Source organism: Numenius arquata, chromosome 1 (assembly GCF_964106895.1).
Source record: "Numenius arquata chromosome 1, bNumArq3.hap1.1, whole genome shotgun sequence".
Taxonomy (NCBI): Eukaryota; Metazoa; Chordata; class Aves; order Charadriiformes; family Scolopacidae; genus Numenius; species Numenius arquata.
Genome location: NC_133576.1, coordinates 70,955,438 through 70,977,754, shown reverse-complemented (window position 1 = coordinate 70,977,754; position 22,317 = coordinate 70,955,438). Strand labels below are relative to the sequence as shown.

Sequence of the window (22,317 nt, the reverse complement as noted above, 5' to 3'; positions counted from 1 at the left end):
CTGCTGAATTTTGCTTTCCCTCCATAGTAGAAGGTATTGTGTGGCTCTTAACTGATTTGCTCTCTTTGTGTGACCACTTTTTAGTGCCAGCTTTACTCCTCCCCTGATCCCCGGGGTACTGGAGCTACAGGAACAATTCTGGCCAGCCTTGCATACCACCAGCCCCACTGGAAGCAATGGTGAAGCCTGATAGTTTTGCAAAGCTTTAGTTCTTCTCCCTGTCTCTTCTTCCCGTGGGTGAAGGAGCACTGGCATTACTGACAACCAGGTCTGGAAATGCAGTAATGAAGAAGAAATCTTGCCTTTGCCCTTCAAGAACATAGTAGCGTAGTCACCTCTGGGTACATCCTTTCCATCCAGCTAATGCAGAGCACTAAGATTTTTGTACCTGAACAAATGAAAGAAATTAGTCAGAGGCCATCTACAGGCTCATCCAATGCAAGTTGGATCTTAACTGTGTTCCAATCTGGATTCAGGTCAAGACATAGGACAGAAACAGTTTAGATTTTAGTCAGCATAACCTAAGAAGCCCCAGCTAGCAGCATTCCTCCTGCAGCTGAGGAACTGATTACTCAGCAGCCTTGAAGTTGGCACAGCCTTCGAATCTGTCATATGATACAGCCCAGCATGGGAACAGCATCAGGCTGTTCACAAGAGTCACAGGCTGGCCACCTCAGCTTAGATAAATCGGTTTCCATCAGTGCCTTTTGAGCAGACATCCATCCTCCTCCTCTGGGAGTCTGTACTGATACTGTCAGCAATGAGATGCTGTTACTCTAATTCAGGGAAGTAGCAAGAATCCTGGTTGCACCAGAATGGTGTAAGCTGTTCCCTGTGAGATGCATCAACTGCGCATTGGTGTGAAACCATACTTCTGTCATTCCGCCCTCCATTTTTTTTTGCGTTCCCCCAAAAACCAGTGCACTTTACAGCTTTATCCATCTCCATATATGGATGCTACTGAATTGCACTTGTATGTCTCTACAGCAGTATCACTGCCATCAGCTTATTCCTGAGTCTTGAGAAGAGCAGATGGAGATAGTTACAAGTGAGTCCTACAAAAGAAGACATGCTATTGTATGAAGGGAAGAACTCCAGGGACTTTTCTGTAGACTTTGGTTGAAGTTAACAAACCACAACTGGCACATTGGGTCAGCTACTTGCTCCTGACAAATGCCGAGGTCTCACTTCCTACCACACCCCACCACTTCCAGTTCCAGGACACTTCCTCCCTATTCTGACAGATGATGACCTGTTCCCCATTATGCAAGTGTTTGTCAACTCTTGTCTAGACTAAAGCAATGCCATGTATATGAGCAAGAAATCACGGAATCACGGAATTGTCAGAGTTGGAAGGAACCTCTAGAGATCATCTAGTCTAACTCCCCTACTAAAGGTCTAGGGTGTTCCCAGTGGGGCTCAGGCAGTCAGAAGTCAGCAGATCTCTGGTACCCAGCAGCCTCTCTATGGATTAAAAGAAGGTAAGAGCCTGGTGTTAACTGCCTATGTTCACAAGTGGTAGCAACTTTTCTGATTTAGATCCCGGATATTCTGATCCATATTCAAATGCTTGTAATGTTAAAGTGTGGCGAAAAAGCTTTTTTTTTCACATGTGCTCCTGCATACGTCAATGCAGCTGTGACCAAAAGGCACAAGCACAAACCTGAAAATTGTTTGCCACAGGAAGGAGAACCCATTCAGGGATGTTAAAAGAGTTTTAGATTGCTACCTAAAAGGGAAGTGCTCTTATCTTTCTAAAACCCTGGTTATCTGGCCCAGTCCTATGGAGACTCCCAAAATACATCCTTACAATATCCCTACTATTAAAGGGGGACAGTTCTGAGAATTGATCATAGAGTCATCAGGGCCTCATGTTTGCTGTATTAATTTTCCCTACTCAAAGCTGTAGCATCCTGTTCTGTAGGTGGACGGGCTTTCAATATGTAGCAAAGGAATAAAGATCAGCATAATTTTTGATCAAAGAAAAAAAAAAATACTTCCTGTTCCTTTATTTTGTGTTTGTATTGTTTATTTTTCCTCCACGGTCTCAAAAGACAAATGTTGACTGAATCCATAAGTGTAGCTGAAGGTACTATTCTTAGGAAGGGATTTCTCCACACTAGTTACTAAAATCAGCCAGTTTGGGATGTACATATATATGTGAGGGACAAACAGAGCCAGAATAAAACATACATTTTTGCAATTCTAGAACACCAAAGACTCGAGGAAGCAAAATGGCAGCCAAGTGTCATTCCCTTCAAACACTCTTTGAATATGACCACCATGCAGAAAGATACATTTCATAATATAAAAGATAAATAGTGATATAAAGGGCAGATAGGGACATGCAGAAGAGCAGCAGAAATGGCTTTTCCAGGGGTAGTTCTGTCCACAAATTGTTATGGTCTCAGCTGTACAACCTGTGCTTCACAATATAATATAATATTTCATGACCAAGAGGAGCTAGATTTTATTCAGATCCCTCCTGTACCACCATTGAAAAGGAGGCCATGACAGACAGAAGTAAACATTATACCATCGCTAAAGCTGTTTATTAAAGCTTGGATTTTGTTGATGAAGGACTGGCAGGAAATGTCATTACATATAGGGCTCAAGTTTGCCAGTTTTATACCATCATCACTGGATGTGGACAATTTCTTCCAGCATAGCAAGGGTTACCAGATTTCATCACTACTTAGCACAGATTAGGAAAACAGCCTAAGACTACAGAAACCAGTTGAGGAATAAATGCCCCGTTGGTAAGATACTGAAGGTCAAATTCTGTGCCTAGTCTATAGCTCTATTGTATTTGGATATCACAGCAGATAGCTGAAGTATGCATGAGTACGCATTCATTCATTAATAAGGGGTTACTGTAGTACATTTTCTCCTGATCCTTTTTTCTCCTCAGCACAGTACCTTCACCCCTGGTGAGGTCCCCAGGAAGGTTAGACTGATGTAGAGTGATAAAGTCGCGCTTAGACAATGATGATGAGGCTTTCTGATGAGGCTTTCCAAAGAGCCCAGTTTCCATATGGGCTCATACGTGGAACAATCCAAATTTTGCTGAGACCTCACCCAGAAATGCTGGTTCAAACCAGTCTCTTAAGAGTTGCCAAGTTCTGTGTGCTAACAAAAGGACAACTATAAGGGCCTGATTAAAAAACCACGGCAAGTCACAGTTGTTTCAGACCATCAGAAGTTAGTGTAAGTGGCTGGGTTTAAAAGCTACATTGGCTTTCCAGGATGACTAGCAGCACCACCGATGAGGCAAGCATTGAAACTGGCCACAGCATTTTATCCTTTCTGCTCCAGAGGCAGATGAACCATTGCTTTTGGAGAAATGCACAAATAGGTTGTTTTTCTGCGAGCTACGAAGTTTGTGGTTAAACCACACTGAGTTGAAAATGTAAAAATCTCACAAATCTGCAAAATGCTTTTCACTGTCACATGTAGAATTAGCAACAGTATTTATGAGGAGGGCTGAACAGACAAAATCTGATTTTGTGTGTGCTGATTATTTCTGCCCTTGAGCAAAACTTCCCATGTCCTTATACTTCGGGCTTCTCTGTAGAGTTGAGAGCAAGCCTTTTGCATCTGTGTTAAGCTGCAGAAAAGTCTGCTTTAAGAGCTCAAGCAGACTTTTCTGTTTTTAACCAAACCTGGATATTGCACCTAATAGACAACACCACCTCTCTATTTATCCAGATATTTTTAATTTATTAGAAACAGTCATCCACAGTATTAGGTGTTTTGTAATTAAAGTACACAAAAGAACAGGATTAACTGGCAGAACATGAGCAGCTACCTACCCAACAAAAACAGACAGGACAAAATACCACATTTAATAATATTAATAATAATGAAAAATTACTTCAGATTTAACCATGCACAGCTTATTTCCCAAACTTTTATCAAAGGGCTACAGGCTTTTAGCATGCACTAATAGTTAACAAATTGGGTTTGGGAAGACTGAAAAAGCTTTGTCATACACACACTCAAATGACCTTCCTTTCTTTCAAACTAGCAGACAGTGAATACTAACCCCTCTGTCATTAATGTGTTCATCCATCCCTTATTTGAGGTTCTTCCCAATTCCTTTGATTTCTCCCTGAAGGTGATAATCCACTCTTTAATTTAAGAGTCATGTCTTATTGCATTCATTTGTTGCATGAGCAAGAAGAAAACTAATCAATCAATCAAACCTGTGCAGAGCAACACTAAGCACAGTAACTCTTGATTAAATCTCACTATCAAAGTAGAATTCGGCCCAGAGAAAGTTAACATTTCAAAAATAATTAATCACAGCATTAGAAAACAATTTGTCTTTTTATGTAGTTCTAAGACTGTGCTAAATTGCTCAACTTGAATCAAAGCTGTAGATGTGGCTTCGGTTTTTGCCTGTTAAAATACGACATTACTCTGGCCATTGCTTGTACACTTTTAACCCAGCTAAGGAGATGATGTACAAAGAAGAATCCTACAAAGCTCTACCAATGGCTTCTGGTGTGTTTTGTTGCGAAGTTTCAGTGTCTTGACTGAGCAGGTTAGCTCACTGTTTACAGGAGTTGCTCAGGAGAACCCTTACTGGAGGTCAGCAATTTCCAGACAGGTTTCAACAACCTCCACAATTTTATTTCACCAAACATGATTCGGTTATTTTATCAATAGAAAAGGGCTGCCTTTTGGGGAAACAGTAAACATCACTGCAGGTTTGAAATGTCTTGAAAGGCTGAAGCTCTATTGCTTGCATGACAAATACTGTAGACTGACAAATTCTGAAGAACCATCTCACATTTCCAGAAAGTATTTTATTAAGAATAATCTGAAGTCCCATCCTCACATCCTAGCTTTTTCCCATTTTCACAGCTTCTGGAAGTTGCTAAGCCTGGTCTAAACCCAAAAGCAACAGTAGAAAGTATACTGTCTTTTATAAACAAATCTTGGCAAATTGCAGAAATACTGCAAATTGTTAAATACTACACAGACAATAAAGCACTGTGAACTGTCTATCTGAGGGCAGAATGAGTGCATTTGAGAGAAAAATATATGAGGTACATTTTCTGAAATGTCCCTTAAAATGAAGTTTTGGCTATTATTGTTCCCATGATTCTACCTTCCGTGCTGGAAGGATGGTGGCACTACCACTGGCTGCAGTTGCAGTGAAGCTGCCTGAGCAGCATGGCTGTTCGTTAAAAGTTGCCTGGTTCCACGCTTTAGATTTTTAACATTCATCAGTAACGTCATTCAAAAGCAAAAGGCAAAACCCATCTCCATACTCTGAAATGCAGAGGCACTGCGCTCCCCAGGTGGACTGCTGCTTAGTAACTAAGCAACCACATCCTGCATCTCCAACTCGCATGCGCTGATCTTACCTCAGGATTTTCTTTGGCAATTTTTACCTTGAATCACTTGTAGATCTTCCGTTCATATCTGAAATGTGCTTGTTGTAAAATTGTGAATTAATTACTTCAGTGCATAATTGTAGGTCTGCAGATCATCTCATTTATGAATTTTGTAATCCACGTGATTGAATTTTTAACTGGGAATATATCTTCTGCAATAAATCAAGTAATGTTAATTTATGCCCCATACATCCTTTGCTCTATATTGATACAGTTTTTTAAATTAACATGTAGACTGTGAATGTTAATTGTCCCACTGGCTGTAATATTGCCAATATTTGCTTTGCTTTATCTGCAAGGATCGTAACATTTAATTTGAATAAGTAATCAAAACAAAGTCAATAGAAAATTCTGAACTGCCTTTTGGTGACCCAACATTTGAATTAAATGTTTGCTTCCCATGAGTAAGTCACATGGGAATTCTCACAGACAAGTATTATGCTAGTAAAGCTCGCATGGTCACATATTCATAGAAAATAAATATGAAAGGATTACAACCACAGTTAAATAGAAGCTCCCTTTTGAATGTAAATGAATATTTAGGGTATGTATTCACTCAAGCGAATACATTCCAGTCCTTGCTCATGCAAAACTCCATCAGTACTAACCAGAGGGCCAGACCCACGTTAAAAATAGCACTTGGTTGAAGTGAGAAGTTTGCAGTGGTGGAAATGTTTTATGTAAGCCACCTGAGGAATGCTTAGCAGTAAGGAATGTATTTGTACTTCTCAGGAATGACGGAGTGTAGTTCAAGATCAGGATCTCAAATCAAGACCATAAATCAAGGATGTTGACCTGCCCAGAGACCCACCACGGCTGCTCGTACTCCAACCCACACCCGAAAGGTCCTTTATGTCAGTGCAGAACTTTAGAAAAAGCCATAGGGTTAGAATATAAACACACAAGCTGCTCAAAGGAGGATTTTGTGTCAAATGTTGCACAAAGGTTGTTTTTGTAATTTATTCCAATGGAAACAGAGAGTATAAATTAATATAGGAGGCATTTTCTCATCCTAATCCATATCAGCCTAATCTCATTTGCTAAATTGGGGAAAAGAGACGTACTCTCATTCTACCAGAGCAATTGTTCCCAACCTTAATTCAGCTTGGTGTTTGCTGCTTGCTTCAAATACAACACAATCCGTGTGGGCTCACGATATCTATATCTATTCTAGCTGCATCAAGAGGCCTAAGAAAAAGATACTGTTTCTCTTTATGAAGTTTGTCTTGGCTATATCTTTATACTGCTCTAGCTACAGCAACGCTGCCACTAGCAACATTCATGAACGTTCTACTTATCTGAACAAAAGCCAAACATAGGCAAGTCACAAATGCTTCAGATGCAATTAAGAAAGAGACCATGCAGCAACCATAGAATAATTTAGGTTGCCAGGGATGTCTGGAGGCTTTCTAGTCCACCTCCCTGCTCAAAGCGGGGTCCTGGTGCATCTGAACAACTCGGATCCTGGGGCTTTCAGGTGTCATTATTCCTACAGTGATTATCTAGTAATGCTTATTTAGTCTGTTACAGTGTTTTCTCTCTCTCTGAAATTTATTGGTAGTCTCAGATACAAGTATTAAATGAAAATATCATTTATGTAACTGTAAGCAAGGCATAAATCCCACTATCTCCTGCTACATTTTCTAGTCTGAAGGATAAAGCAAGATTTGTAAAAGAATAATAGGAATATAGGGCTTGCACATATGAAATTTGGAGAACAGTTATACAACTGTATATAGTTTTAATCGTATCACCTCTGACACTGCATGCACACAATATTTCTTTGATGTGCCACTTTGGTCTAAGACATTCAAAAGGTGGGAAGATAAAACTACATTTACCTTCAAAGAACTCTTGAGGCAGGATTTTTACTTGTTATAAGAAAAGTCATTCTCAGAGGAGATTAACTGTTAGCTGCATCGTCATTTAATTATGTCGAATTTTTATGCTGAAGCTTTCAACAAACACTTTCAAGAAAATTATTGCTTAATGTAACTATTTAAGTGAAACGCTTTACCTGTCATTTTTAATTTAAAAAAAAAAAAAAAAAGAAAAGAAAAGAAAGCAAACATCTCTTTTCACAGTGAAGTCTGTATTTATTCTGGTGGAGAAGGGAGATATTGTCTCTCTTTCCAAAATTTTGTAGCTGGACTTTACCTTGAGCATATTTCAAAGCTGCCCTTAATGCCATTCCTTCCTTCAAAACTAATTGATTCGCTGTGTAAACATTCCTGATGCACAAATACAGTCAAGGGTCATTTGCATGTGGTCTGCAAATCAGGCACAGGAGCTAATGTCAGAGCTGCTGTTTGATCCACCAGCCTCTGAGATAGATTAAGCTTTTCTCTATGACTCACCACTGCTTTTATTGTTAAGAAAAAAAAAATTTTTTCTGTTCAAATTATTGTGATATGCAAAACCAGCATCACTATTTCAGAGTTCATAGCACAGCCATTAATAATAGATTGTCCTATTAAACAGAAAGTTAACTTCAGTATACATCCAGGATGTAGAAAACAATACAAAAGCACAAAAAATGAATGGGGGAAGCACAATAAAATAGTACTTAGACTTGGAGGAGCAAACACAGTATCTTCTGCCAAGCAGAAATGAAGCAGTTGCTTTCTCCTGCAAGCATTACCTCAGCCCCTTCTGGACAGATAGGCTTTTATCCATATTGCCATCTTCATGAGTCACCGTATAAATTGTTTGGCTGCCCTAAGTGGGTCTAAAGAGGGAGAAACATAAAGAGCAGGTGTCATCAGCACATGGTGGAAACCACAGTCCTGAGCTCCATAGTCACCCTCCTTGAGGCACTGCGTGTACAGGGAGCACAAAGGACGACCAGCAGAGCCCTGTGTGAAGAGCTCACACCAGAGTCCCTCAGGACCAGGGGGGCAGAGCTGCTCAGATAGACCCTGCTACCCACTCATGGCAGGAGCAAAAGCAGCCAAAGAACATGGAGACACCTGGAAATGTTGTCATGGTACTCTCATTCTTCATCCTAGTCAAAAAGAAGTCAGTAGTCAACACTGCTCTGGGCAACATCTACGATTAACATTGTACCAACAGAGACCTAAGTGTTGCAGTTACTGTGTGGAGGAGATTTCCACTCAGTCTCCCCACCGGACACTCCAGAACCGATGGATTTGAGATGGCGTAAGGACTGGAGTGATTGTCAGTGATTGTCCCCCATCTCAAGTCCCCAGATGCCAAGCCTTTCTGATGGTTTCACATCTTTCAAGAGATCTTAATCATGTAATGATTACATTGTTTGAATCAGTTCATTCTAGTCCCAACACATCCCAATTTACATACTATTTTGTGTTCCCAGCTCTGTCATTAATGTTTAATGCCTTAATTCAGCCATCAATCCCCACTCAGGGAAACGATTCAGCTAAGTACGTATTTAAAGTTAAGCACATTCTTAAACACTTTGCTGAAATGAAGCGGTCCTACACACATGCTGACATGCTTTGCTGAACTGGATTTTCATGCACAAAAGAGTTCACTAGCCATAGGCGCTGAGGAGGGGAGCCTTCCTCTTCCTCATGTACATTCATGTTGAAGTGTGTGGCTTGTGAAGGACTCAGAGCATAACATAGAGTTATTCTGTAACAGATGTTATTCTATAACTTAGAGTTTTCTATAACATCAATGCATTATATACAAGAAGGCATTTGCAATCCTGTTTTGGTTTTGCTGCTGCTCCAAATGTCATGACACTACCAGATATAATCTTTTGTATTTTCTGAATTTTGTCAAGTTGATTTATTCTAAACTAAAGTTTGAAAGGTAGCTACAACTCCGAAGATCTCTCTTTGCAGTAAACTGATCAGATTGAGGTAATGCCTGATCATTGGCATTATTCAGATCTCAAAGGAAGGAAAAATCAGCAAACCTTTGCACAGCTGTCATTTCGTCCCTGGTATGTCAACTAGTAGAGATTAAAAAATAAATAAATAAAAAAGAAGCTACTGATTTATGTCTCAAAGCAGGATATTTACCTTTGTCCACCAGGACTCTTACTGCAACACTGACCAAATTGTTTTAACTTTTCATATTGAAAATTTGATAGTATGTTGGTTGGTCTTGGTTTGGTGGGTGGCAGGGAGGGTTTTGGTTTTTTGTTTCTACTTTTCAACCTCTTTTAGGAGAACAAATGAAATAAACACCACAGAGGCCTTTTCAACTCCATTATAGTCACATATTTTCACTGCTACTGGTAGTGGTGGAAGCAGTAGCGGATTCTTTCATGACTGTTTTATACATACTTTAACTTAAGTGCTTAAAAATCTTATAAAGCACTTATTTTAAACATTTTAAGGATTTGAGAGATGTTAGCACTTTACTGTTCCTTTACAAGACAGCTGTTTCCAGCAATAGGTCCTACATGGTCCATTTACCTCTACAACAAAGAATAATTCACAAGGTATCCAAACCTCCTCTTGAATACAGTGGAGGCGAGAGGAGGGAGTAATGTGATGAGGCAATTTTGTGCTAAAGACACTCATTGCAACATTTTGGAGTTGTCTGTTACCTCAAAGTTTGATGTAAATTTGTCCTGGTTATGGGTGAAAGTCAGAGAAAAGGAGTTTCTTTAGCACGCCTTTTAATCAGTTCAACCATACTCCTAATTTTAAGTCAAAATTTTGTTCAGTCGAAGTGCACGTTCATTAAATACTCTTTCATTTTACGCAAGGAGGATGCTGTCCATGACAGCAATAAACAGCTTTGCAACTTTCAGCTTACGCAAGAATAAAGACTTACTATAGCTTGACCTAGTGTACATCTACCCAGTCCTATCTGTCTGGATTAAACTGAAGAAGCAGATTTCAGGTTTTCAATCAAATTCTACTAGCAGCCTGATATTTAAAATCAGAATCCCCCTTATCTCCTCCACCTCACCAAAGTATTAGATTTATTAGAAAGGTTAAAGAGACATTTTCTCAAAAACTGGAAAAACCTAATCAAATAATAGGAGTGTAAAGATCTGAACAGCACACAGATCTGTCTATCTTGTTATTGTTACCTGGAAAGTGGGCAAGATAAATACTGTGACCTACTTTATATCTCTCAAGCCACTGACAGTAACTGGACAGTTTCTTTGTGCAGCATTTGTTTCCTCTCATCAAAACTTTTCTGAGTAGTAGGTGTCGCCCAGGGACTTTCTGATCTGCGTGACTCCCCTCGCTTTCAGTTTGTCACCACAGAAATAGCCCACTTATCACATCTCAGTTTTAGGTAAGTTGTAAATGTTTTTTTTTTTCCTGCTAAGGCATCTTTGGGCTTAGGGAGCTTCATGAACTTTATGGAGTTTCAGATAGGTGCAGAAAGCCAGTTGTTGGCCATGAATCTTGAGAACTGTGACCAAGACTGTGAGGCACATGCAAACAGGCAAGCAAGCCAGTTGTTGGAAACTGGAGATGATGTTTCCTGTTCCTTGGGTACACAAAGTGGACAGCACTGCTGTGAGTGCAGTGTGGACAGGCACACCTGAATCAGCAGTGAGTGTGCCAGGCACAGGGACGGCTGCAGTCTTGTAGGGGCAGCACAGTCTTCAGCATCTACTGGAAAAAACATCTCAGAAGCTCTGTGAGGACTTACACGTCAAAACCACACAGATCTTATGGTTGCAGCAATATGACTACTGCTGCTTCTTACGACAGCCAGTTTAAAGTAACTTAAACAGGCTTTCACTCTGCAGTATTTGCAGGAGTATTTGCTGTTGTAAGCTGAACGTCCCACAGAGAAGGTCAGTAGACTATGGAGACACAAAATCGAAGCACTAAGAACTGTAACCAAGGGAAGCTTCCACAGTAGGTTATTAAGTACATTTATTGATGACAGACTGTACTGGTTACAATGTGTATACTAACCCATGTTTTGGGCAGACATAATTTTCAAGGCTTTGGTTTGGGGCCCTGTGAGTGAATAGCATCTTCCCATGGGGTTCTCAACACAGCACGAGGCTTTACGGATTAAAAGCAACATGTATTATACATGACATCTGTGTGCACTGCTCCTCAAAAGCAAGCTACATTGAGGGACTAAAAAACCAGCAACCTTCCACCATAAATTCCCCTTTCCTCGTCCCCTGTCTCCCCTGTCTTTAATATTGCTGTCCTCTGACCTGATGCCTTTGGTCATCTTGCCATAACAAAGCAAACCAGCCTGTCTGTGTCGTATGTGGGCTTTCAGCAGCTAATTAACATGAGGAAGCCATGGGAGTTTCTCAGAAGCTGAGCTCTGATGTAACCCAATGCCATCCACTAGGAAGCTTTTAGACGCTCCAGCCATACATAATTTATTTTCGCCAGTCACATGGCAGTAAAGCTCATTTTGCATAATGGCTACTTGCAATGGAAAAGTGCTTACAGGGTTTCAGTGGGGCAGACAGCCCTTTCATCTATCTATATCAAAGAGAAATTAGACAATTGTGGGAGTTTACAGAATTCTTGTAGAAAACTCTGAAAATAATGTTTTCAAGGCGTGCGAAACCTATGAAGGCAGCACGTCTGCCATTCAAACGCACTGCCGCACAATTGTTCCTTTCCGCCTCTTTCCGGCGTCTTTGTACCTCCTGATTTACGTATAATTCCTTTTCTCACCTGCAGTTCCTCTAAAATTCACGTGGCCACAGACGACTCGGGTGTCAGGAATTCCCGCACCCCGGCTGGCCTTCGCCCCGGGGCCGCAGGTCGCCCTGAGCCCTGCGCAGCGCTCCCCAATGCGCCCCACGCCTGCGTGGGGGCAGGATCCACGCCCCACACTCGCACCTCCCCGCAAGGCGAGGGGCTCCCTGGTCCCCGGGGCAGGGATGCGGCGGGGGGGACACACGGCGGACCCGCCGCCGGGAACCGGATCCGGCCGCGGCGCGCGGCCACCCCTCCGCTCCGCCGGCCGGTAGCCAACGGCCCCGAACGGCCTCGCCCGGCCCCGACCGGGATGGCCGACGGCAGCCCCACCTCCGTCCTGCATCTCTCCATCATCCGCTGGTGGGTGCGGGGACCGAGCCAGCGGGGCGGCTGGGGAGGCCCCGGCTGGAGGTGGTAGCGGGGGGGGGGGAGGTGGTGCGGCTGGTCTTCTCTCGCCCCCCTCCCCATCCTTGCCGGGGGGGCTGGCAGGACCTACCGGGTGGGGCTTGCTACAGGGAGAGCTGGAATCCAACTTTTAACACTTGTTGTGTGGGACAGGGGTCTGGTTTGCTGTAAAGACCCCGTCATAGACTGATAGAATCACAGAATGGTTCGGGTTGGAAGGGACCTTAAAGATGATCTGGTTCCAACCCCCCTGCCATGGGCAGGGACACCTCCCACTAGAGCAGGTTGCTCAAAGCCCCATCCAGCCTGGCCTACCAGGGATGGGGCATCCACAACTTTTCTGGGCAACCTGTTCCAGTGTCTTGCCAACCTCACAGTAAAGAATTTCTTCCTCATACCTAATCTAAATCTTCCCTCTTTCAATTTAAAACCATTCCACCTCGTCCTATCCCTACACTCCACGATAAAAAGCCCCTCCCCATCTCTCCTGTAGGTCTGCTTCAGGTACTGGAAGGCTGTTACAAGGTCTTCTCCAGGCTGAACAACCCCAACTCTCTCAGCTTGTCTTCATAGGAGAAGTGCTGCAGCCCTCTGGTCATCATGGTAGTGCATAAACAATGTCATGAAAGCAGGGACACTTCCCTGAAAGTCCATCTGCCACAAGTCTTACTGATGTGGAAGTGGTTTGACATGGGGGAAAGGTGGTTTTGCATCAGTCTACCCACTCGTTGGGATCTGGCCCATGGGCTGCTATCCACTTGACATGATGCTGCAGTGCAGATGGCAAGGATCATCCCTGGCTGGACCATTTGTGGCTGCTGTGCTTTTACAGTAGCCGGTGGCATGCTGAGTGATTGATGTTCTCCAAGGTTATGTTTCCTTGAGGCAAAGGTAACGGTCAAACTCTCCAGTGAGAAAGATACTTTCTGTGGTGGAGTAAGGTTGTCACCATCATTTTTTTGTGCTTTGAGAAGAGCATCATCTGCCATGGGACAACCAAAGAGAAATTTACTTTTCTTCTTTCACCAAGCACAGCTGAGTCCAGCTAGAAAGGAGGGTTGAAGCTTTGGGTGAAACAGCAACAACACATACAAGCAAGCATTTAACTTGACAGCAAGTAATCTTCAATCTTTTTATTCCCCCTCTCAGTAATACCTGAGCAGCGGGAGTTTTTCTGTGCTTCTGCTGTGATATAGATACCACTACTCCCATTTTAAAAGGACTAAAGGAAGAGATTCATCCAAGGTCATCCAACAATTTTGAGACACTGCATAAAACTGAATCATAAGCAAATCCTTGAAAGGATGAACTGATGATTTTTTCATCACAACAACTTTCTGAATCACCTTTTCAGGTTTTGAGAATTTTAAAATATTTAGCTTCATTTTACGGTTGGTGCATTGACAACCGCAAAACAGGTTTTGGTCCAGAAATGGTTTAACAGCAGAATTGTGAACCTGTATAACAGCCTGCCTGCCCAAGGTTCACACATAATAGGTGGCAAACCCCCAAAACTGGAGTCCGTGTGAGGCCCTAGAATCAATCAGATAAGAATCCCAAAGGAAATTGTGGATAGAAAGTAGCAGATAAATGGAGGAGGTCTTTCCCTGTGTGCTTTTTCTTTAGCGTCCATCTTTCTGCCTTACCACTCTTTCCTTTTGCTTTTGTTGTCTTTATTAACAGTATTGTTTTGATGCACACCATAAACACTCAGGTTTTGAGAACCTTGGGGCTAACAGGCAAGAAGATGAGCACTGTGCTCTTTTCTGTGTGCGTTTTTATTTTTCCTGATAGACAGTATTTTTGTATTATGTGTCAGCACTAAGAATGTGTTTGACTTGTTATTTGAAAAAGGCTGCCAGCTTAATAGACAATAAGTTCACGAAATGAAATTCTCAAATATTTGGTCACTAAATAGTTAAATGCTGAGGCAAAACTATTGGCAGAAACCTGCTACTGAAGCACGAATTAATTTCTGCAGCACTTCCAATGACTCCTGTGGTGTTGTATTAAGGATGGATTTGGACTTAGGTTTAATGTCCTCCGGGACTGCTCGATTACAAAGGGTATTGAGGTAGTTGCTCTAGAAGAAACAAGCATTTCTGCCTGCTGTCAGGACCCTTATCTAGAATAAATTTCATTTACCTTTCAGCCCCGTGATGGGAAATGCCCCATTAACTCAGCAGATCCCCGGTCTTTGGGGCAGGTTCCTGCTCATGTCTAGCCGTGAAGCCTTTGCTGTTGGGTGGTAGGGCTGGAGGTGGTGAGGAACTGGCAGGGAGCCCAGCATGGCTCAGCCCCAGTGCTTGGCAGCATCAGCCTCTTGGGTTGGTGGGTGAGAAGATGGGCTCCAAGGAGATAAAAGCGAGGCATTTTGGGGCCTTTTGCTAGGGAGAGGGAAACCTGGGGGAGGCAGTCAGCCTTCTTCCCTTGAAAAAGGGGAGAAGGAATGAATAAAAGGGGAGGCAGACATCATCAGACTGCACAGCGATCACAGTCTTGCTCAGTCTCTTCTAGCAAGCCTGTTTGCTGAAGACTTTATCCACTGTCTACTGCCAATACAGGTAATACAGAAAAATAAACGCTGGGTCTCCTGAAATCAGGCTGCTAATAAAAGAGAGGATGGTGATTTAAAATCCAACAGGCTTATCTCACCTGGTGATTATGAAAAGTCTGCTTTCCCAACCAGCTCGATTATCAGTAAAGACACAGTGAGTAACTGGCACTGTGCTGGACCAGCATTCATCTGATAAATTAATTAAATATGCTTGGTATAACGGAAGCAGAGTCACAGTAAGAAAACACTGTCATACGATCAGTGTGTCACGCTTTGAAAATTAACCTCTCTGCTTCTTTGCTCCAGCTTTGCTCCTGTATTTGTACTGCAGGAGGCTATTATCTTCTGACATGGAAACCATTGGCATTATCTCGTAATTAAAGGTCTTTTTTTTTTTTCTGGTGAAGGTAATACCTTAGGCTAATAAGTAGCTAGTTTACGTCTCCCTCACCTTATTCACAGTAGTTGCATCTACTTGACTGTGACCATTCTGATAAGTAGGATGAGTAAAGGATTTGGCCAAAGGATGAGTATTTAAACACCTAAACCAGTTTCAGTCCTGGCAGTTCTGTTACATAGTAACCACGAATTAAAATTCTGTTATCTCATTAAACTGGTGCTAAAATCAGTGAGGTTGTATGAGAGCAGAATTTGGACTTTCATAGTTTGTGCACTCTCTGTCCTAAAATATCATATTGGACATTGTAGATGGAAAAATGCTTGTCATATTATCTTTGGTATAGTGGAGACCTCTATAATTAGGAGCTCAAAGTTACATCCTGTTTGAGAGTTGCTAATATTTTGTGTATTGGTATTAATGTTATAATGATATTTCTAAGCTGTATTTTTTTATTAAAAGCTGGGAGATCTAGTTAATTTATTAGAAGAGTCTCATATGACCTCTCTTACATGCTGGAAACCATGAAAGTGGAATTAAAAAAGTTAAAACCAAGCAGAATATATATATATGTATATAAGAGGTACCTTTTTTTTTTTCCCCAGAATATAGATTAACATAGAAGTAGTAGCTTTTTTTTTTTTTCTTTTTATTCTATGCTTCTATAAAATCAAAGTACTGTTACAGAGTTCACTGCGAGTCTGGTGAGTTATTACAATCACAAGCTAACAATTCTTTCTTCTAATTCTGCCATTGACGTTTTTGTTTTAAAGGATATCTGATAATTTCTATTTGTGTGAAGGATGCACTGTACCCCGTTGGCTACTATATGAATTGTATATGGAAGGCTGCAGTCCAAATTCCAAGTATCAAGTAAACTCGGCCACCTTTGGAAAGGTACAGAGTAGATAGGATATATAAGATAAGAAGATATAAGATAAGATATCAGATACATTATAAGATAAGAAGATATATAAGATAAGAAGCAGAGATACCTAAACAGAAAATCTGATGCTCAAATATACAGACCGCATATCTAAAGAAATTAAATAATAGAGAGGAATGAATATGTAATGTATTATGGTTGTTTCTTCTCTAATGTATATCTGGTAAGCCCTCATGTAGATACTGTTATAGTAGAGGAAAGAGTATTGTTTGTGGTGGAGTTTATTTTCTTCGGGGAACTGGTCTATGTTATACTAGCAAAGATTTCTTTCGCCAGTATATTTTAGACAGTTTTACCAGGGTAAACAGCACAAGGTTAATAAACTTTTCCTGAGGAGCTGGTTCTTCTGTCCTTAAAATACCCCTTTGATTGTTACATAATGTTATACTTTTCTTTTTAAATATACTTACAGAGATTTTGCTCCAAACACACACTAAAAAAGGTGTTACAGAATCATCCAAGCAAAACAAATGCGCATGTAAAACCTAATCTCCTTCAAACAGTTCCTTTTTTCTAATACATGGAGGTTGATACAATCCACAGAAAAATTATGACTTAGAAATCCTAATTGCAACAAACACTCATAGCTATTCAACTTTATTTAAGAAATTAAGAAAGACAGAACGCCTTGTGATTATTTGTTGCTCCAGACTTTTTATTCTGAATTTCCTATTTTCACCACTGATATTATTTTATTAGTGCCAATGGTAGAAGCTACTAAGCATTTTTTTTATCACAAAACCAAAATAATTTAAGTAGAAGTTGTACCTGAAATCAATTTCATTTGTGCAGATAACCTTGGTTGATGAATCATTTCTCTCAATTCAGTTAAATCTAATTTTTTTTTTTACTGGGTAAGTTAAATCACTCTTACTTAAGATTTGAGTGAGGTATGCAGCATGATTTATTACCATAGCTTAATGGATCATCACCCATCAGCCAAGCCCATGGGTAGAATTTGCTTGGCTCGGGGTGGATGTCTGTTGTGAAGCTAGTCACCTTAAGACCTCTTGGTAGTCAATGGAGAGAAATAAATAGCTACATCTGATTCCTCTCACCCTAAATGAGTCATCTCAGGCAGCTCAGAAGAAATGTGCCTCAGAACTGTCTGTTTTTCTCCATTCACTACAGAGTCTGCAGCAACTAGCTTAGACATCTCTACCTTGTAACCACATAGGTAAGATTAATCCTATCCTGTCTGTACACTCTCAGGTGCTCCAGTATGATGGAGTTACCACCTGTAAGCTAAGCCTCCTTGTGGTTTAAGTTAATGCATTTTACTTTTAAGTTGGGACAGGCATGGATGAAGCATGAGCCTGGTCACGCAGGAGAGCTTAGCTGATGAACCACAGCTGCCATAGGTTGGTGCTTGCAACTATTTGCTCACAGCCCTACCCAACCCCCAGTGCATTGGGGTGCAAGTTAACACATCCCAAGTGAGCAAGCTGGGGTGCAGCTCCCCAGTGGCTTGATACGGTCTGGCCTTCTGCAGCAGGAGGTGGGACCATGCAGCAAGAGTCTGAGGAGGGCAGGAACCGCACCAACGTTGGTTTAAACAAAAGGTGCACATATCAATGATTACCACAGCCTAGCTAATGAGCTGAGCTGTTAATAATCCATCAAGCTGTAGTAACCTGAGTGCATTACATGCGTGTGGACTGTAAGGACTTCTGCAGTCAAGTCCCCTGTGAATCAAACTGTAATGATTTAAAACACCACTAATCCCACCTGCCCTATCCTTCTTCCCAAATACACCGTTGTCTCTGTAGAAGAGGCAGTGGGAAGAAGTATGCGTCTCATGGCACAGAAGCCCCAGTTTCATAGTCTGTCCTTGTAGGAAAATGGGATTGTGCTAAAGTACCAGCTTGATCAGCTGGGGTGGGTGCACAGGGAAATGTGTAAAGAATAGGACCACTCCAACACTGTTAAAACTGGAGGTGCACGTCAGTGTGAGTTGGGGAAATTTGTCCTTTAGCAGTCTTTTGGAGCAGCAAAACGCGCTTTGCACAAAGTACAAGCTTTGCACTGCTAAGTGGAGGCTCCCCTCACTCCTCACTAACGTTGAGTATTTGATCTTCTGTTCCTGTTATAGGGAATGTTAGCTCCAGCTGTCCTGGGTTAGTCTGTCTTCATGGAACAGCTCATGCAGAATAATCATAGTGAAGTGGATTATAACCCTGACAGTATCTTATTACTCTGTAGGGCCTAACCTTGACAGATGCTGCGTGACCTCAGTTCACATTTACCACCAGGGTGGTCAAAAGGTTGCTTTGCAGCTTGATGATTCAGGTCCTTTTGAAACAGATTAAGTCAGGCCCTATCCTGCAAGTACTCCTCGCAAGAGCGAATGAGTAGGTGAAGCCCCTTGTGTGAGTAAGTCCTTACTCGAATGAGTAAGGCTTGCAGGTCTGACAGAGTACTGGAGAATCACAGCATCTTCAAGTTCCCCTAGCTGATATACCCTGCCTGCCTGTGGGTGGCCTCCTGGTGTGTTTCAGTGCAAGATAAACCAGATTAGTCTAAAATTTCCTACCTGAGGCGGGTAATCCCTTAAATTACTTAGATTTCGATCCGCAAAAGTCTGACTGTGTTCATTTCAACAGTTATCATTTGAAAGGTGCGCAAGAACAGGTATTAGCCGGCAAATGATGGAAAGCAAAAAAAGTGAGCAAGGAGAAAAAAATGTAGCAGATACGTTTTTTGCATTTTAGAATCTTAGAATTTTACCAAGTATCTCAAATTTTCTGTTTGTTGGTTTTTTTTTTTTTTTTAGCTTATTCGATTAGTTTTCCCAGGTCTTGGGACAAGAAGGCTGGGCACAAGAGGGAGTACCAGGTAATGGTTGTGCTACCTTTGTTTAAAAATGTTATTTATTAACTGTTCTAATTAAATTTTAAATTGGCTGAATTTTCAGCTCCAGCACTGTAATCCAGCAGTTTAATTGTTGGTTGCAAGTCTCTAATACATTGCAAGATCCAGAGTGATTTGTGATGTCACCAAAATAGAGTTAATTCCATAAGAATCACCACATCAGAGCTGCTTTGGTAGGGCATGAATTCCAGATCAGACTGGTCTTAAAAAAATTAGTGCTTTGAGTTGTAATAGCTTTTACAACATGGCTTGCATGAGGCATCTGCCAGACATGATATCCTTACTCTGAACTCTTGAGACATGGCAGGCTCGGGAAAGCCTGGATCTAGGATGCATGGGGGTGGCAGCCGTGATTAATGTCTGTGTTGTGCTTTTCATCGTTGCACATATCTGCGGAGTGACCCAGCATCTACTAGTGGTCAATGGAAATGTCGTAAACAGTTTAAAACCATTTAAATCAGACCACCTCAGATCCTCTTCCTACTTTTCTTTCATCTCCCTTCCCTCTCTTCTTCTAGAGCACAGAGAGTTTGATACTTTTTCATTGATTCAATGTCCAAACTTTAATCACACTTGGAATATCCAGACTGGAAAAAGGGATGTTTTAAGGGCATTGGGACATCGTAATTTTACAAGCACTTTGAGTAGCTGTCAAGTATTGGCTTTGAGACAGACATGCCCTTACTTGATGCGCGACTTTTCTCCACTAGTCTGGACTTGCTATCAGCTTGATCCAGTGAGATCCTTTATTTTGGGAGTGCCTCACCGCAGACACTCCCAGGCTTCTCCTCATAGCTGGCAGGATTTGGGATGGGTGCGTGATAGCCCCCAGTCTCCATGCTCTCTCTTCCCATCAGCAGAAGGTTACCCTCTGCTGGCTGCTGGTGGCCTGAAACCACGGCACTGCTTCCGTGGCTTCCCAGTCACCCAGCCAGGGAAGAGCCAGCTGGTAGCACCTGGTTAGCAGGGATGGTGACTCTGCTGCTCACCAAGGTCAGGATAAACCTTGGAGAAGGTCTGGTGGGTTTCTTGGGTTTTAGCTTGCCGTGACCACCAATGAGCCATCCAGTTCCTAAGCTATCGTGAATGGCTGCAGAACAACTGCACCAAATCCTTCAGCTTCCATCGGGATACAGGGAGCTCTGTCAGCTAAGACTCTGGTTCCTGACTTCTCTAGGTATCTTGTACAAATCTGTTGCACCTCCATTCACTGGTTTAAGTTTTTTTCATTTAAAAGAAGGTATTATTCCAGGCCAAAAAATCTTAAAAAGAGTTTGTAAAGAGTTTGAGAGTTTGTGCAATAACCTTCTGTTGGGGAAAATAAATTTTCAACAGAATTAAAAAAAACAAATGTAGCTTTTTTTACTTGGTCTTTTCTTGTTTAAATGGGATGATCATCTGGTTTCAAAGGAGGAATATGAATTATTTCCTGACTTGTTGAAAATCATATGCTTATCAGTTCATCATTTTTTTCTTTTCTAGGTATCATTATGATGGAATAGCTATCAAGAAAGACTCTTCCTTTTATACACGTTATTGCTCTCTTCTGTCTGAAAAGAATTATCACAGGTTTGTTTTTTAAATATTTTTCTCACAAAATGTCACATGACAGTCTATATATTGTCTGTATATAAAAGCCTGTAAATCATCTGTTGAAGACTGACAACAGTATTATATTTTTCTTATTACTATAAACACTATAAAAGTGCTGTGCCCTAATAGAGATGCTTTATTTTGAAAACGTCCTACCTAATCATACTTCCTTGAATTGAACATTTTGGCCATGCAGATCTTAAGAGCAGGAACTCGTGCCAAACATAAAAGAGGAGCTTAATATAGTCAGACTCTAAATGGGAGCTCAAATAAACATATTGACAATTGCTTCATGATATTGTAGCACCTTCCTCATTAAACAGTAGGCTGAAGAGATGTATTAAAGTATAAATGACTGGACTGTTTTGAAGAGTGCTACACGCAATCATGTTATCAGGATTTTTTTACTACTTGAAATGAGGCATATTACTTTGAAAATACTTCCTTCATTTAATTTGAAAATTTCAGACTTGAAAATCATCTCTTGTAAGGGAATATGTATAAGAGAAGTAGAAATTTATTGCAAAAATTAAAAGTCTGAAAATCGTTGACGCATGTAAGACACTTTGGCAGACTAAACTGTACACATGAGCATGGACAAGTTGTAGGCAGGGGAAGGAAGAGTTCTCTTGGTTAAGCTCATGGTTGAGATAAACACACCACAGGCTTGTGTTTCTCTCCAGAAAAAAAGGAAGAAAAATGCTGCCAGAGCTTAGCAGTTTTACACTCCTTTTAAATGCACACAAGAAGAATAGGTGCAGCCAATGGCTTGGACTTTGGAGACAGGGCTCATATCCTCACTGTCTTACAGACTTGTACATGACTTCTATGTGTAGACGGATAAGTTTTGCATGGAGTTATAGCATTTTTCTATAGCATGAATGTTAGAGGGATACAAGTCAGCCTATTAAGCACTCAGATATTATGGTGATGATGAAAGTTGTTTCAGCGACTGTGATATTTTACATGATAGTTATTTAGTTGAATGTATGCTCTGCAAGAGAATGGAAAAATCATACCCATGGGTCAGTTGCCTTCCTCCATGGGTTTTATAGCAGAGTAATGTTGAAGGAGTCCATACAGTGACAATGGTAAAGAATGGGACAGGGCAGAGGATCAGGTTCTGCAGGTGATCAAGTGACAATCGGTTGTTGTGAGAGCAAACAAATTATTTATAGGCAACTTGAGGCTCCTTTCCCATGAGACCCTTACTGAAGTGATATCCCTCGCTAATCATGCATCCAGGATAACCAGAACGGGCCTAAGATTTGACGTCTGTAACAGGGAAAGGTGTTGGCCACTGTTCAAGGAACTTTGTAGGTCTGTGACTGGTCTCTGCTTGTCTTTCTTCTTCAAGACAAGAAAGGTGTTTCCCTGAAGTTTCACTTGGAAACAGCAATCTTTCTGGGCATAGTAGGAGAGCTGTTAGTTCTCCTCCCCCTCTACTCCATCCTGGCGAGGCCCCATCTGGAGTACTGTGTCCAGTTCTGGGCTCCCCAGTTCAA

The 22,317-nt window shown here is 41.4% G+C and overlaps 1 protein-coding gene across 1 annotated transcript in view; it reads left to right on the top strand.

Moving 5' to 3' along the window:
* Positions 1-12,353: 12,353 nt before the first annotated feature.
* Positions 12,354-22,317, top strand: part of RFX8 (regulatory factor X8) — a 30,949-nt gene continuing 20,985 nt past the window's right edge. Inside the window, exons 1-4 of the mRNA XM_074156226.1 lie at positions 12,354-12,403; positions 16,176-16,299; positions 19,122-19,183; positions 20,702-20,788. Of these exons, the coding sequence (XP_074012327.1) occupies positions 12,354-12,403; positions 16,176-16,299; positions 19,122-19,183; positions 20,702-20,788 (323 nt within the window). The remainder of the gene's footprint in view (positions 12,404-16,175; positions 16,300-19,121; positions 19,184-20,701; positions 20,789-22,317) is intronic.